The sequence below is a fragment of the Colletes latitarsis genome, chromosome 11, assembly GCF_051014445.1.
Source record: "Colletes latitarsis isolate SP2378_abdomen chromosome 11, iyColLati1, whole genome shotgun sequence".
Taxonomy (NCBI): Eukaryota; Metazoa; Arthropoda; class Insecta; order Hymenoptera; family Colletidae; genus Colletes; species Colletes latitarsis.
The window spans coordinates 31,218,482-31,234,838 of record NC_135144.1 but is presented as its reverse complement, the minus strand read 5'-3'; the positions used below and the strand labels follow the sequence as shown (position 1 = coordinate 31,234,838).

The window sequence follows — 16,357 nt, the reverse complement described above, 5'->3', positions numbered from 1 at the left end:
AGCGAACCTCGTTTTGGTCACGTTTCTCTCCATATTTTATTCAGGCTTAGCGAGCTTCGAGATCGTTAAGTTTGCGTTTGTATCTTATTTGGACGTCGTATTGGCAGATACGACTATTTAATATCAATATCAAGCTTGTGGGAAAGTTTTGGCGCGCTTCGATGCTACCGTTTTCTTTCTTTCGAATGAATTTTCTAATTACTATATAGCTAGAAACTTTTGTTTCTCCGACTCACTGTTTCTTTCTAATATACATATTCATCGTCACTCGACAATAAAACATTCGAAAGAGAACAATGTCATTTCATTCGCGAGAACCGTGGCTCGATATTGCTTCTCTTGAATTGAATGTTATTTTATAAGCTCGTCCGTCTCCTCTGGTTCGTTTATTTCGAGACAGGGGTTGGAAATGCAATTCAACCTCCAGAGTCGTACTCCGTTCGAGCGTGCAACCAGGAAGAAAGGTATTCGTTAGAGAGGAATGAAAGGAATTTGTCCGCGGGCCGTAAACTGAATTATCGGACACGTTATTGCGGAATTAAATTTTGCGGATTGATGTGGAATGGTTTTTTTTTACGGTGTACCTAGCGAACCGGGGGAAAACTCCGGTGAGCTCCAAGAGTTTGAGTCAATCGAGTATCGTCGCTTTAATTAGATTCAGTGTCTTTCTCTTTCGTTTAGTGAATTTTTCTCGAGGATTGTTTAACTAGAACTCCGAAGAGTCTAACAAAGGATAAGAATTAGACCACTACTGGGGACCGAAGAAAGACAAAGTCGAATCTTTCGTGGAAAAAGTAAAGTAAAACACTGATCGTAAGTTTCAAATTTCTAAATTCTCGCGATCGTTCTTAATTCAAAGTATCTTATGACTTATTAACGATCCTTGATAAAAGTAATTTCTTTTTCGAGCAGAATCTCCACTTTTGTACATACGTACGTAAGAGTAAACTCTCGTTTCTAAAGTCCTCTACGTGGCTCGAATAGAGGGTTGACGTCGAATGTGTACTATTTCGGGGTGAGAGTTAACTACGCGTGAACCTAACCATCCGACGACGAAAGTGAATGGGATAGCGGTGACGGATTACGTGCACTCGGTGGCTGAAGCAACAAAGCGATGTCAGACGCGTATCAGCGTGTGTCAAGTGTAAATAATTACCTCTGTTCTTACCGAAAGACAACCTTTTCGAGGATCGATAAACGACACTCGACTTGGATAAGAATTTATTTCAACGCTCGTTTCTTCGGTGGGCTTTGAAGAAAACCGTCAAGTGTTGCGTAAAATTGGTAGAATTTTCCAACAAATTCAAGCAATCGGCATATCGTGTTCGCGCTACTGAAAGATTCAACGATTCGATCGATGTATTCGCGAAAATAACACAGTCAACGATCGTCCGCAGTAACAGCCTAGATGAAGAGAATCAGATGAAACGAGGTTCCTGGTACGGCCACATCGAACTTGGCGTTTACATACGACGTATACATACGTATACATAAATGACGTTCGTGTGATACATCAATGGCGGCATTGATGTGGTAGTAAACGCGGTTCTGGTGGACGAGAACTTAAATCGATCACGTCAGTTACACGCGAAACTGGAAACGAATCCATGAAAATTTTAAATTAAAACATCGGAAATCCTCGAGCATTTATTAAGAAGAATTTCAAATTGATTCGAGGAAAGTAGTAATGTATTATAACACTTTCGATGAAATGGAAGACTACGTTTCTCGATCGAAACATTAAATTCATTTAATTTATTTCCTTACTCTAGGTGTGTTTAGACGATGGTTTGGTAGAATTGTAAGGTTCAACTTATTCATACAGTTTTATGTATCGGATCGTTGGGGATGTAGAAGTTAAGGAAGTTTTACGATTATTCGTTACGAGATCCGCGATTCCGTTTATCCAGCGATTCGCCGACATCCAATCGCGAGGCCAATTTATACGACAATTTTAACCTATCGAGCGTGATGCGATCGTTTACCACACGTGTGTCTTTCGCAACTCCTGGCCGAGTTTAGAACCATTTACCACGCGTCTACCGAAGCTGGAAATTTTCTTCGTCTTCGCGTCAACGCATTGTCAAACGATCGGAAAGATCTGTCTCTTCGTGTCTCGACAAATTCCACGATCCCATCAGTTAAGTGAATTTGGGAAAAAATAGATTGAAAATATTTTCGAGCGTAAAAGTATGTTGTTTTCAAGTGTATTTATACCAGCAGAAAATCTGAACGATGTTACGCGCAAGACTAAAGAACACATAACGCGAACCTATTTCGATAGGACGTCAATCTCCAAAATTATCTTACGCAGGCCTTGGTCCTAGATCATCCGCTCGAAAACCTTACGACTCTGTGTTATTAATAAAAATATGTTTGCTTTCGGAGGTTTAAAAATAAATGTTGTTTTCCTCTTATTTTCTAAGATGGAACTATACTAACCGTAATGTGTTATTGTAGTCAGCGATATTAATGTTTACCGATGAAACATAGATTGGTCAGCAAAACTTGCGATCAATATCTCGGACGCGTTTCTTTTTCGAACGTACGTTTATTAAAACTTTTTAGCATCGTTCGATAAAGTTACTTGATTCATAACCCGTCGCTTCCTCGGCGAAAATTTTGACGATAAATCATTGCAAAGTTCGATCAATATAAAAACAATTAATTATTATTTAGCGTTAATTCTCTGTACGCGTGTTTTTAAGCGTACCGATCTGACTACTACAGCTTAGCATAATAGTAAAATTGGAGCGCATATGGCGCGCACGTGCGAAAATACAACCGCCTGCGCCTGTGTTTTCAAGGTGAACCGCGAAGCCATTATGTTCGATGCAATTCACGGACTTTAACAGTATTTCTTAGAACTTTCTTCATGATAAGCATTCGTTTAGAAAAAAAGAGACGCGTTCCTCCTACGTCGAACGAACACACCGAATAGCGATTCATTCGCGACGTATAACACACAGTCGTTGAAATAACCTTTTAATAGTTTTACGCGAAATATATTTTCATTTTACAATTCAGATTATAATTTCAACATTTTACATTTTCTCTAACGTCTTTATTTCTCGAACGCGCAAGTAAAAAGCGTGGACAGCTGCCGTTAAACTTTATATTGAATTATTTGGATAAGGATTCTATAATACGTGTATACTTATCTTTCCAATTACCTACGGTTCGACGGCAAATTGAAACGATACGTCCTCCGGATACTGTTTGCAAAAGAATCTAATCGAAAGCGAGCGTTGGCCTGGCAAGAATTTTTCAACAGACGTTTCCTCCCATTCCTTAAATGTATATGTAGGTACTTGCTTTCTGTGGCTGAGGTGCCCCCGGGGAATTTCAGTCGAAGGCAGACTAAATTACTCTGCTCGCGGGACGACATATTAGCTTATTATACTGAAATTAGTTGTAATTGAAGGCACGATCGTGTCGACGGTGATTGCCGAATATTTGCAGGGAAATAGATCGGCGCGATTAATTGCCGGACTATCAACGCGCCGATAAATTGGCGAATGTTTCACTAGTCCTGTCCAACTGGAAAGTGATTTGGTTTGTCAGAAAGCAGCTGTTGCTCCTCGATTATATTCACCGCGTTTTGACGTTTACGTTTTGTCGAGGCATACGTTCTACGATAAAACGAGTAAATTTATTTCGTAAACAATGTTACTTTGTTTATCAAAGTACTCGACGTTGTTTCGCAAAAAAAATAAAAAGCATCCTCGAACAAAACACGAGGAACGAAATATTTTCATCCGACAGGAATGCTTTCTTCCGATAGGATTAAACAAAAGCCAATACCACGAGTTCCCGTGTTCCTTTGGCAAAGTATTGTCATGAAATGGTTGTGGTTGCATCGATGCCAGGATAAACTCGACACGGGAACCGGGAACACCGAAACTTGTCACTCAGTTTTCGTCGGATCGCGAAAGTTTTACGAAGCTGTGTATGTACACTGTTTCGTGGCACGAATGAGTAGCAAAGCGAGCCGGAAACGTTGTAATTCCTTTAGTCGTAGCGCTGCTATGGCATGTGTAGCAACAAAGTATTGATATCGACGAAACTTTGATTTCAATTATGGTGGTTAGTTCGATCGAACCATACCTTTTACTGGAACAAGTTCCTAATTCGAATTTTATAACATAATATTGTCGAAACTGTTCTGAAAAATCCTGTAAGCCATCGATACACTCTGATACAAAATCAGATCATCTTTTTACAAAAATTTACAAAAGTAAATCGTATATTAAGAAATAGAAAATGATGCCTTGAAATCTATTCCGAATTTTAACGAAATCGATTTACCGCGCAATACGTTTTATATTATTTTAAATTACGATAGTTGGTTTGATTTTTGAGTTACTCGTTTTATTAATATCTTTTAATTACAATTTTTAATTTTTTCGTTTCATTTTTGTTTTTACTTACAGTTCTTTATGTGCGACTTACGTTCACGAGGTATTTAAGCGACGTGCCTGCGGACCAAAGGATAATTTATTTAACGGTAATTTATCGATATTATGTTTTATCGTTTTAGATTTATTAAGTGTCGTGGAATGGATCGAGATTAAACGTTTCGTATTGTAGATTATGGAGACAGTTGTATCGGGTTTTAAATGGATTTTATAAATAATTATATGGGAAGTAATTCGATAAATATTTGTTTGCGACAGATGCCCGGGAATATGACAGTAGGGAGCACCCTCATTGACGAGGAATTCCGTCGTATTAAACTTGAAAGGGAGCAAGAATGTTACATACAGGCCATGAATTCAACACCCCCACCAGGTACGACTTGAATGTTTTTAATGCATGCGAATATAATGAAAAGAACTTTTAAAAATATTTGCGGATTTTTTATTACGTCCGATTGGAATGTCTCAGATTCGGTAAACCTTGAGACAAAAAGATATACGATATACAAATGTACGATATGTTCGATTATTCAAGGTATCGTTACCTCATCGAGAGCTTGAAATGGTACAGATCGATAAAATTAAAATACAATTCAATTTTAATAAGACAATTATTCTTACAAATAGAATACTACAAGACGATCGTTCTATGATAGAGAGATCCATACCAATCGTCAAATTATGCAATTAGCAGTGCAATTAACGTTAGCGGTATGTTATGTCTCGTACATCGTCAGGTCTATTATATTTTTATGATCCAGAGTTACTGTATTTCAACTTATGCGCGCACACACAAAGCACACGCACTTGTGCATTAAGAGAACTCAATTCTTCTTTTTCAACTCTGCCGATTTGTTCCTCCTTTTGGAGCGGGATTTTGAGCCGAATAGTAGTTCCTTGAGGTATCGAAGAACGCGAATCACGACGTAGAGCAATACCGCGATGCTGGCAAGTACAAAACCATACACGTCCACGAGATGTAGTTGCCACCAAGAAAGATAAATGGCGGGCGATTGTAGTACGTTTCCGTTCCTACCAACGTATTCCACCCAATAAACTGCCGTGTCCACAGCGCTCATCGGTCGATCCTTGAAGAGTCGAGAAGCTTCCTTTGCGTTATCTCTGAAAATTCACGATTTCCTTTTATTTTAGAACGGTTTTGTAAAATTTTCTACGCGAGAGTTGCTACGTGTACGTACCGATACGTATTGTTCTTCAAGATCATATCAAACGCGTACGTTAGCGTTTCTTCCGTGACATTGTCAATGGACCCGAGAGACACGGCGAGATTTCTATTGGCAGCGTTCTGCAAATTGGTGGGCTGATCGCCGAACAGAGGAATACCGATCATAGGAATTCCAAAGTATATCGCTTCTTGGACACCCAGTAGACCGCCGTGCGTGAGGAATGCCTTTGTGTTTTTGTGCTCTGAAATTTTTCGATTAAATATTTGCCTCGGCTTCTCGATACAGAAGGATGAACTAAATACCAGAGTCCAAGTACACGGGTTATCTTACGCGGTTGCGTTTTAATTATATTTTTTATACAGCGTATAAAAAAAGAAAAAAAAAAAAAAAAAAAAAAAATTCAGCGTTTTTCGAATCCTGTTCAGATTTTCAATAACGATTGTTAATTAAGTTATTTAGTTACGCACTGAAGACGGCCACTTGTGGAAACCACGACTGTGTCATAACGTTCTTCGGCAATCCTGGAACAAGCTCCTCTTTCTTCGCGATTTTCATCAGCACTCGAATTGGGGCGAGTTTTTCGAAAACTTTGTAGAACGTTTTCTGAAGGGATTCGGGGAACGTTTCGATCCTCATCATTGACCCAAACGTGACAAATACGCAGCCGTGCTTGCTCTCGTCCAGCCACTTTTTAACTTCCTATCGAATCACAGAAAAATCATAATGAATTTAAATTGGAGCTGTAGTAGTGCATATATTTTTTCTTTTTTTTATCATTAATACACGCGTCTCTAAAACCTGCAATTTTTCCACGACGTACGCGTCACGTAAATTGCACGTTATGTCACAGTTACAACCAATTATCTTCAATGCTCTTTCAGCGTTAGCACAATTGCGACACGTTTCTGTATTTGTCGGAACAAGAACGATTAAAAATGTCTCTAAAGAGACATCGATCTCACAAAATAATAAATTTTCGGAATTTAAACTATTCGTTTCATTTTATTTGATTTCTTATTTCTGGCTCACTCGCCTATATAGATAATTATCGATGTTCGAGTTTTATCGAAAAATTTAACGACTGTATTTTACAATTCTGATAGTGATTTTTAACTTCTTTGGTAGATTATTATTACGTGACACGCGAATCGTTTAATATTCGCCAATTTATATCCAAATCCTTGATACTATTTTTAAATATCAGATAACAATCTTTACGTATCTTTGCGTAAGCAAATTGAAAAAAACACGTAATCATAACGAAAGAAATATTAATAAACCGTAGAGTATGTTTTTCATAGAAACCAACCTGTTAAGTTTCAAGAACTTGTCCACTGCCGATTACATCGTGTCCAAGTCGTTAAAGTTTTCGATTATTGAAAAGATAAACTTGTCTTGAAGTTGTCTTAACTTTTGTATTAATACTATTATAAGTTTTGTTGATATTCACAGCAGCGTGGCGTGGCGTAGCGTGGCGTAGCGTGGCGTAGCGTGTTCGTCTAAATTAATTTGGAATACCAAAGTGTACCAAACATGAACTTTCTTTACGTTTATGCTCAACTGTCGTTTCTGTCAAAAGAATATTCATATGGTTGCTAGTCTCGGTCTTTACTCGATCGATGTTAATTCGACTTTGATATCTTTTCGAGGCTTTGATCGAGTAGCTTGACATTACGGTAATGATAGTTATTAATCGGATTAGATTATTGTTACGACCTCTGGAAAATCTATTATATGTATATTCGAAGAAACGTACGAGAATAGATGAAAGCAATTCCCTGAGATCGAAAACATCTACTTACCGGGGCAAGTGGATCCGAGTCTTCGGTGACGTGCAAACCACCGATCTCGATGACTCCTGGCGTCGTCGGTTTAACTCCGTGTAAACTGTGATGTGAGTTCACCAGAATCGCTGACAGATCTCGGTGAAGTTCGTAGGTTGGGACGTCGATGTTGAAGTATTTTTTCACGTATTCATTCTGAAAGTTCGTGTAGTACGTCATTTGCACGGCGACAGTGTTCGTTATGAAGGTATTCACTAGCCTCTCGTAGAAGGTCATTCGTTGGCCGTACGGAGAGAATAGGGCTGGCATGAAGGATGGATTATGCGGATATCCCACACTGTCTGAGATCCAGTCGTGAAAATTTGCTGCTATCACGCCAATGATGGGGACCTTTAGGTGACGGCCGAATCCGAGGAAGCAGGGCGCGATGAATAACTGGACAAAGTATCGAGAATTCTGTTAATTTCATATACAAAAAAAATCAAGAACCAAGTACATATTATCCAAAGAAATTAATTTCCGTAGTCTCCTGTTACGAATTTCTGTTTTTGGTGAATATAAAATAATACTTGTGTTTCCAGAATCGAGAATTGTAGGAAAAACGTGTAAATTGATTTAACCACATCAATCTCTTACATATATCTTGTCAAACTTAGCGTTTAACTCGCGATTGTCACTCTGAGAACAGATTGCTTCCACTTTGACTTTGAACTAATGTAATGTACTTGCCAAGCACTCTGACCAAAGTTTCAACATCCACGTACAAATTCAGCTGGCCAGTGTACTTTGGAAAGTCTCGGTGTAACAACGACAGCTATTATTTGCGCGTGTGTGTTTTACCTCGAAAATTTACATAATTCGTATAGCGGAATAAGTACCTTAATAATTCAACTTTGGCCTATTCGATTCGATATTTTTACAGTTTATAACTGTTTTTCTAAGACTCGTATTATTTATCAAAACAGATACCATCTTTTAAAACACCCGCGTATTTACTAATTATATGTGTTCGTGAAATAAACACAGCCCTTATTGTTAGTATCTAGGGCAAGCTAAAAGTTGTTTGAGAACGTTATACGGCGAAAATTTTCCAATCTTCCTAGGAAAATATACTATGTAGATTGAAAATTGAACTCTAGCTTATACGTAAATAAAATACACAACCGTCACTGTGTGTATACATATGGTACAATACATTGTTTAAGATATTTCTTTTTTGATACGCGTTTAATGCGAATCGACACGTTCGAATCCTTGAATCTCAGTCACGGAATAAATTAACAATATTCCGAATTGCAAACTCATTCTGTCTACATATATGTATGTTCAGGCTTCGACATCAGCTATGCATTATGTGAAAAAATCAATGTATAAATATTATGCGCGCCCAGAGAAGAATGTAAACATAACAAAACAGATAAAACAGAAATAGAAATATGTAGTTACGTGTGGGGAAAATTAAATAATTTTCAACTATCATCTCTATCGAGAAAACATCCACGAATATTTTTTATCACGAGAAAGTTTTCCAAATTGATCCTGTTACGTAATTGATAATTAAACAAAGATTAAGAGATGGCAGGGATATTACGGTTTGATAGGTGTCAATATCAGTGTATATCGTGTGTGAAAATTATGCTTGTTAAGTGTCACTCGTTGTGTAAGACGTAGATTCAATGACTCACATATGTAAAGAAGTTACTATATTGCTACCTAACTGTCTGGTTTGTTTTATTCCGTCAACATGAACTTACATAACTAATTACATTACGTCTTCTATCATTCATAACTTTGTCTACAACATTTGCGCAACTGTTATATGTTGATATTACGAGAATGTTTCAAGTATTTTTATATCGCTTCATTAACTTCGTTAAATACCGATTGATAGAGTCAACAGTTGCATTTGTTATACATAATTATCACGATACGAGACACTGTTCGTAAATTAAAATTTCTGCACGAACGAGATTCAAGTTTTACGTACGTTTAGTCGATATGTATTTAAACTTCTTAAATTATGCAACAGTTGATTACCGTATAATAATTTTATTACACGAAGAAAGAATTTTTTCTTTACATTACGAGTCATTGAAAACCATTTACGACACGATAAGATTAGAGATACTTTTTTTGGTTGATACTGATTAAGAGACAAGTGTATGTTTATAATCGTAATTTGTTTTTGCAATATTCATAAATAAGCCAGAGAAATAGAAACAGAATAATACATGTTAATTAATCGAATTCCATCAAGTTCCGCAAAAAGGTGTGGAATACGATTAAAACAATATCTTAAGTAGAAAGAGAAAAAATGAAATCGTTTAATTTAAACTTTGCCAATAAAAAAGTACCGTGACCCTCATTCCCATTCACTGTATTAACCTGCGGAGTTTCTGCGAAATCAACGTTGTTTAAATTGTACGAGGAAGAATAGTAACTAGAATACGAGTATAAAATTTGATAGCGAGGAACACTAAATAAGAAAATGTTGTCTCTATCTTTTTTTAAGACTATCAGTCCTGGAATGCTTTGTTTTTAACGCGTTATCAAAGTAAAGGGACAGAAGACATGGTCAGTTCAGTATTTGAATTATGTTTCGCATTATCAAACTACGTTTAATATTCTGACTCTCGAGTCATTTTGCACTATATTTTCGATAATTGTCGAGATTGTTTATAGGAGAAACGTAAACATGAATTTAAAAATTTAAGAAGAAGACAATTTTCGAGATATCTTAACGAGGTAAAAATCTTGCCGGTAATTACGCAGTGTGTTTTTCTTTTAAATATTTAAAGATATTTAAAAATTAAAAATTCCACTTTGATCTTTTTTTTACCTTTGTATTATTTTAGTTATCGAGCACGGATTTATTTATTTGTCTGGTGACTTAAGTAAAATTAGAATTAAACAATAGCTACACGCGTGATTATTTTACAATTATAATTCGTAAATAAGTAATCAAATTATTTTCATTCAAGTATGTATAGAAGTATTAGTAACGATTATCACGAACTTCGATATTTGCAGTAATTTTCAGTCTGGTTTTCTTGCAATTATCGAGGTTCTATTGTATTCGAGCAGCCAGTAAAATGAAATTTCGTCGCTTCCTTACCTCCACGATGACTAAATCGTACGGCGGATCCTTGGGCGGATTATTTATCAGGTTCTGAAGCTTCTCGTGGCCCAATAAAGCACAAACTTTTGAGCCCAATTCGGTTACTATATGTTTCACGCTGTTCGAAGATATTTTTTCGAGGATAGAAGCATTCATATTGTTCACCACTTGTTCCAAGGTACCTTTCAAGGAAATTTCTTTGTAATTTGGCAACGGTTTCTTCTGGGGGAAATGCGTGATGACGTCCACTCGATGACCACGTTCCGCTAAGCTTTTCAACAGCCGTTCTCCCGTAAGCCAATGACTTTTCCCGTTATTGGGAAATATCCCGAGTATACGTAAGCCATTTGCGATCTGGCAGCAAGCCAGTATCGTTAAAAGAACAGACAGACGAAGTTTCATCTTGTTTATCTGGAACTTTACTTATATTCTTGCAACTAACGTCCAGAATCCAGCTGACGGTTTGTTGACATCGATCGTTTGATTATTTCAGATATTTCGAGTCTAGTAAAGGTGCACTTTCCTCGAGTTGAATTTCTTGATATTACACTCTCGAGATACCGCGCCTTTTAGCGCCGATTTCTTTCAAGAAAGATTACGAATTTCTCCAGATAACCCTTCTCCGTCGAACGATCACACACTGCCGAACGTAACTCGCGACTGACCATGTATCGTCACTACTCTCGGTAGCTAGTCATTATCTGCGCGATATTACGTCACGAGATAGTGGCATTTTATAGCACCAATAAAATCAATTGTTCCGTATTTCTTCTAACATCACAGAGAAGCAACGAAATTTTATTTGCGTTATCTTAATAATCACATTTTTTTGATCGGATGGATTCTCGTTCTTTTTAAGTTTTTGTTTACGTAAATAGAAAATCACGAGGGAAAAATGTTAGGGCGATGGGATCTGTTTCAAATAAATTTAGTATTGTATTTAAAGACAGAAATATACATGCACATGGTTTCGAGACGCGTGAACAGAAGGACGCTACATAATTGGTTCTTGCCAGTAGAACGAGCATTTAGATCAATAAACGCACTATAATAAAAACTGTAGTACTGTCGATTCCAAGTCTTTTTAACAAGTAGACAAAAATTAGAAGAGAAACGTTGTCTGACATTTGAATTCGTCTTACGAGCTATTTGGAAGCGTAAAATCTATTTACGTCGTGGTAGGAGTAGTCAAGCGAGATGGTTGCGAAACAACGTTTCCAAAACTTTGCTATCTTCAGATTTCTTATCGCGAAATTAGATTATGGTTCGAGTTTTCAACAAAAACAAGGAAAGCTTCTTTTTTTTTATAAAAGTTTTATTAGTTAAGATTTTTTATTTTTTCGTGCGTGAGAAAGATAGAGAAATGGGAGTTAAAACAGAGAAATTGGATACGTTTTGAACAGAGATTAAATTTAATATCACGGATTATGCGAAACAAAGTTATTTTCAAAGTTTAGATCTCTCTCGGCGGTAGCGACGTAGTTAAAAACATCGAACAGTTTGGGAGTAACGTTTTAAGAGATTCAAAGAGTCGGGGATATTAAATAAGATGCGAGAATTTGACCTCTTTTTGTGCATTATTCGCAGAAAAGAGAGAAGCGAAATGTTGCAGCAATTTTAAACCGGTTTTTTACCTGCGAACAGATGAGCATCTCAATTTAGTATGGGGGATTAATCGCATAACACGCATGGGCTAGAAAAGTGACACGATAAAATTAGTAGCACAAAATCATTTTTCATTCGAACGGAAGGGGTAAAATCACATCTTGAAAAAATTGCAGATGTTTCTTCATCGCGAATGTAGTCGATTTTTCGTTTCTTTTTTTCTATCAATTATTATTGACATACAGTTTTGTAGATATAAAATAAGCGTTCGGCTTTCGTCGAAACTTTTTTCTGCATTTTTGTCAAGAAATGATTTTATCCACCCTAAAGAATTCATTTCGACACCCAAGTCGCCTTATCGTCTCTAATATAAACAATCATCGGCTGAAGATTGTTATCGTGAACTGAAGTGTTCGGCGAAGTTCTCGAAAATGTGGGTCAAAATAGACCCGACAGAGGCGTTCGAGGGTTAACATCGTCATCTCGTTGAAAGGAAAATTTGCCATCCAGGCCAAATTCTCTCAGACTGTTCAAATTATTCTCCGATATATTTAAATTCATATTTTGATCCGTGGTGCTATCTATGAAACGTTTCTTTTCCTTGAAATTTTTCCACGTCCATTATGCCCAAAAACACTTAAACATTCCAAATGTACTGCATTTGCTCTACCGTTTTTAAGCTTTCTATTCCAGTTGATATTTAAAAATAAGCCGTTGTTCAGACTGTCTCTCCGAAGCATATACTTTGTCTAAATCCTTGTATCGGTATTTTTCTTCTTCGCAAAACACATTCCCCACGCGAAAGTATTTACTCGATATTCAGCGTTTCGCGAATCTGGTACCTCGGGTTCCTTTTTCCTCGCGAATTTGTGGTCCTCTATATTTGTACTATAGTCTGTTCCGTGTATTAGCGCGTTGATTGATAGATCGAAGTTACCGTACGTGTTATTGCAATATGATTTGCGGTGCAAGGCCGATTCCATTGCTTGAGTAAATACCGATCTGAATGCGATTTGCGGGTTTCTACGTAGGAGTTTATCATCATATTGTGCTCTGACAGATGTCCTTTTAGTGCCTTTCGTATCGATGAATCGAGTTTTCATACACTCGGTGACAAAAATGTTGGAACGTTATAAAAATGTTTCATTATATATAAAAGCACGCAGTGGTTAGTTTTTTTTTTTCAAATGGCTGTACATTCGGTCATTCGAGGCTCGTCAAAGGTACAGATGGAAAATAAGATTATTTCAGTTTTCTCTGTTTTCAAAAGTATACAAACTATCTATCCCGATGTGTAATATTTAGGAGAAAAGAAAGGAAATTATGCGGGTCCGATGGACTTGTTGAAAATGCCAAATTAGCTTGCGGCACGGACTTTGTGCATCACTTTATTAAACCATTTGCATCGTGAAGCGGAATGTGTTGAGTTACCGGATTATCGAGTACGGAATAATCTGCAAGCGATGGTCCGTTTAAAACTCATTTGCATGAGTAATCTAGATTCACCTCGGGCCATGTACGACACAGACACAGTCAATTGATTGACAATTTTACTTTTTCTAGGTTGCTACACTATAACTGCAGATTGTTCCACGGTCGATGATGCATTACTTGACGAGCTTCTGCGCATTCAAACGAACCTTTGCCCGAGTATTATCATAGTTACAACTGCAAGACGTACATCTTTGCTTTACATTTCCGTATTTTGGCGTAAATTTTATTTCATAAATCATTAAATAATTCGAGTTTTGAATTAGTTCCACGAGGAAACGATCTTCTTTGGCGAAGATGTTACTTGCGAAAATTTGAGAAACGATTGTACATATTTTTATTGAAATTCGACGTAAATTGGCCACAAGTAATATTCAGGAGTTCCGTAAATCTACCGTTAAAGAAGCATCGAATAAACAGTAAATTGTCTTTTATCCTTTGATCGAAATTTCTGTTCGGGTAAGAATTTGTCTCTATCTCTGTGGTTTTTCGCGAAACGTTTTTTTCTAGGAATGGCGTCGTAAAATGTGCTTCCTCTGCTCCGTACGAACCGTCAAAACTGCGACTGACACGTGTCGCGTCGCGCGTGTATTCGTTCGGTGTGCATCCACGCGGCGAGCAAAGGTCGACGCGCGAAAAATCAACGTCAGCGCGTAACTTTGGAAAAATTCACTTCCACCGGTGACGCCAAACGAATCTCTACTTTTCAGCTTTACACGGTCCCGCCGACGGCAATTTACGATTCGCTCGCCTCTGGCCAATGAAACGGAACGGATTCTCGACTCGCAAAACTCCCGTGAAACGCAGATAAAAATGAAAAATCATCGGACAGCAGAACTTTAGTATCCCTAACTTCTTTAACGCTCTGAACGGATTTACGGAGCGTCGTCCATTACAATCTACGAACGAATCTATTTTAACGAGTACGTTTGTTTGCACGGGGGTGCAAACTTTTCTCTTACAAGAACCCAATATTATAATTAAAAGCCCTCTCATCGAAATAAAATAAAAATCATTTAGATTCTTTGTATATCCGGACGATATCTTGTCTGCGAATCTAAGTATTTAGAGATTTTTTGTTGCTTTGTCACGTATTTGTTACGCGCGTATCATTGGGTCATGTTTTACTAGATAACAAAACAATGACTTATTAAAGCAAAACACACACGCTCAAATACTTACGTAGAGACATCTTCGATCGTTTATATCTCGGACTGTGTAAAAAATTTCAGTAGTTTGACAACGACTAAGGTTACTATGTTGTGGAATACTTGGTAGAACTGTCAAACTTTTTTTTTCACCCTTGCCTTCTAGCTATATCACGCATTTTCCGAAGGCCTCGGGTCTCACAGACCCAGTCGTGTGCTTGACGGTTAAAAATGAATATTGCGTAACAATAATGACGACACTCGTATTTCTTTATCTGTCGGTGCCAATTAACACGTAACGATTAGCAGTCTGATAGGAACAATTCAGTTTTATCGTAAAGACGAACCCTGTGAGGATAAGCATCGGGCTTGGTCATATTTCATTTGAAACAAGATAACAGATAACAGATAAAAATGATCATTTTTTTTTTTTTTTTTTTAATAATTTGACACAAGAGATTGATGAACGGGCGAACTCACCTGTTATTTTATTCGAACGAAGTAACTCGTTTTAAACATAATAAATCGTTAAACTTAGAATCTGGGAAATTTTTGAGTCATTTGAGAAATTATTCCATTCGAGAGCGAAATAACGAAATTATCTAAAGAAAAATCATCGTACTATCGAAACTTTGATTCTACAACGAAATCGATAAGTCTCATAACCGCTTCAATGGTGCCATTTATACTTCTGAACGAGATTTAGTAACTGCCTCTATATATTAACCCTTAACTACAGTCGTGCGTCACTATAATTTCCTTTTCAACCTCCTTACAGTCATTTAAGTTTAACAAGGTGTACTTGTAGTACTTTTCTAAATCCCAGTCGACGTTCTGCGTGTAAAGTAAGCATTACTTGGGACGACGTTTTTCGTGAGAGTTTCGTGCACGGTTTCTGGAAACGCATAACTGTGTTAACTTCGAAATTTCCAAGTGGGCTCATATACTATACATATGTATCATACGTTATACGAGCCCACCGAGTACATTTTTTGTCGTTTTTTGTAACCAAGATAATACTGTATGCCAATTTGTTATATTTCCGATAATTTTCAAGAAACGAAAATGGCAAGAGATTGCAAAATCAGTCGGCTCGATCCATCGAATATTACGACTACGCAAATATCATCCATGCCACGTACCGTTGCATCGGTAACGGCTAGAAAGCAATTTTCAATATCGTTTTTGCATTTGGTCGAAGCAACAAATTAATCAAAGCGATTCCCTTCCGTTCGTCATTTCATTTTCCGACGAAGCAAAATTGACCAACTCTGATCACGTTAATTGAATTTAATTTACATTAGTGGACCTCTGAAAATTCTCATTGGACGAGAACAGTAGAGATTCATTATGAGTAGGCTTTAAACGATCGATGTGACCTCATCGATAACATAATTATACGACCACGTTCCAGTATAATTATTATTTGACAAATAGGTACAGTTCGTTGCAATTTTTTCGGAAATGGTTTAACAGGATTGTTAGGGAGTACATTGCTCGATAAAAGGGCGGTAATGAGGTTTCAACGAAATGTTAATCCGTTATATTTACCTGGAGTACACGTATAGTACGAAATAGGAAATTTCATAGCAGATAAATAGAACGT

At 37.1% G+C, this 16,357-nt stretch overlaps 2 protein-coding genes across 3 annotated transcripts in view; one reads left to right on the top strand and one right to left on the bottom strand.

Annotated features, from left to right (window-relative positions):
- Nucleotides 1-16,357, top strand: part of Dh31-r (Diuretic hormone 31 Receptor) — a 153,367-nt gene that overhangs the window by 32,691 nt on the left and 104,319 nt on the right. For both annotated transcript variants that reach the window (XM_076778222.1, XM_076778223.1), the window contains exon 4: nucleotides 4,677-4,791. In XM_076778222.1, the coding sequence (XP_076634337.1) occupies nucleotides 4,677-4,791 (115 nt within the window). The remainder of the gene's footprint in view (nucleotides 1-4,676; nucleotides 4,792-16,357) is intronic.
- Nucleotides 4,838-11,182, bottom strand: LOC143348223 (UDP-glucosyltransferase 2). The gene is made up of 5 exons (XM_076778221.1): nucleotides 10,505-11,182; nucleotides 7,408-7,824; nucleotides 6,073-6,304; nucleotides 5,618-5,846; nucleotides 4,838-5,540 (listed from the first exon to the last, which is right to left on the bottom strand). Exons 1-5 carry the CDS (start codon nucleotides 10,907-10,909, stop codon nucleotides 5,243-5,245), a joined length of 1,581 nt encoding a protein of 526 aa, XP_076634336.1. The 5' UTR covers nucleotides 10,910-11,182; the 3' UTR covers nucleotides 4,838-5,242.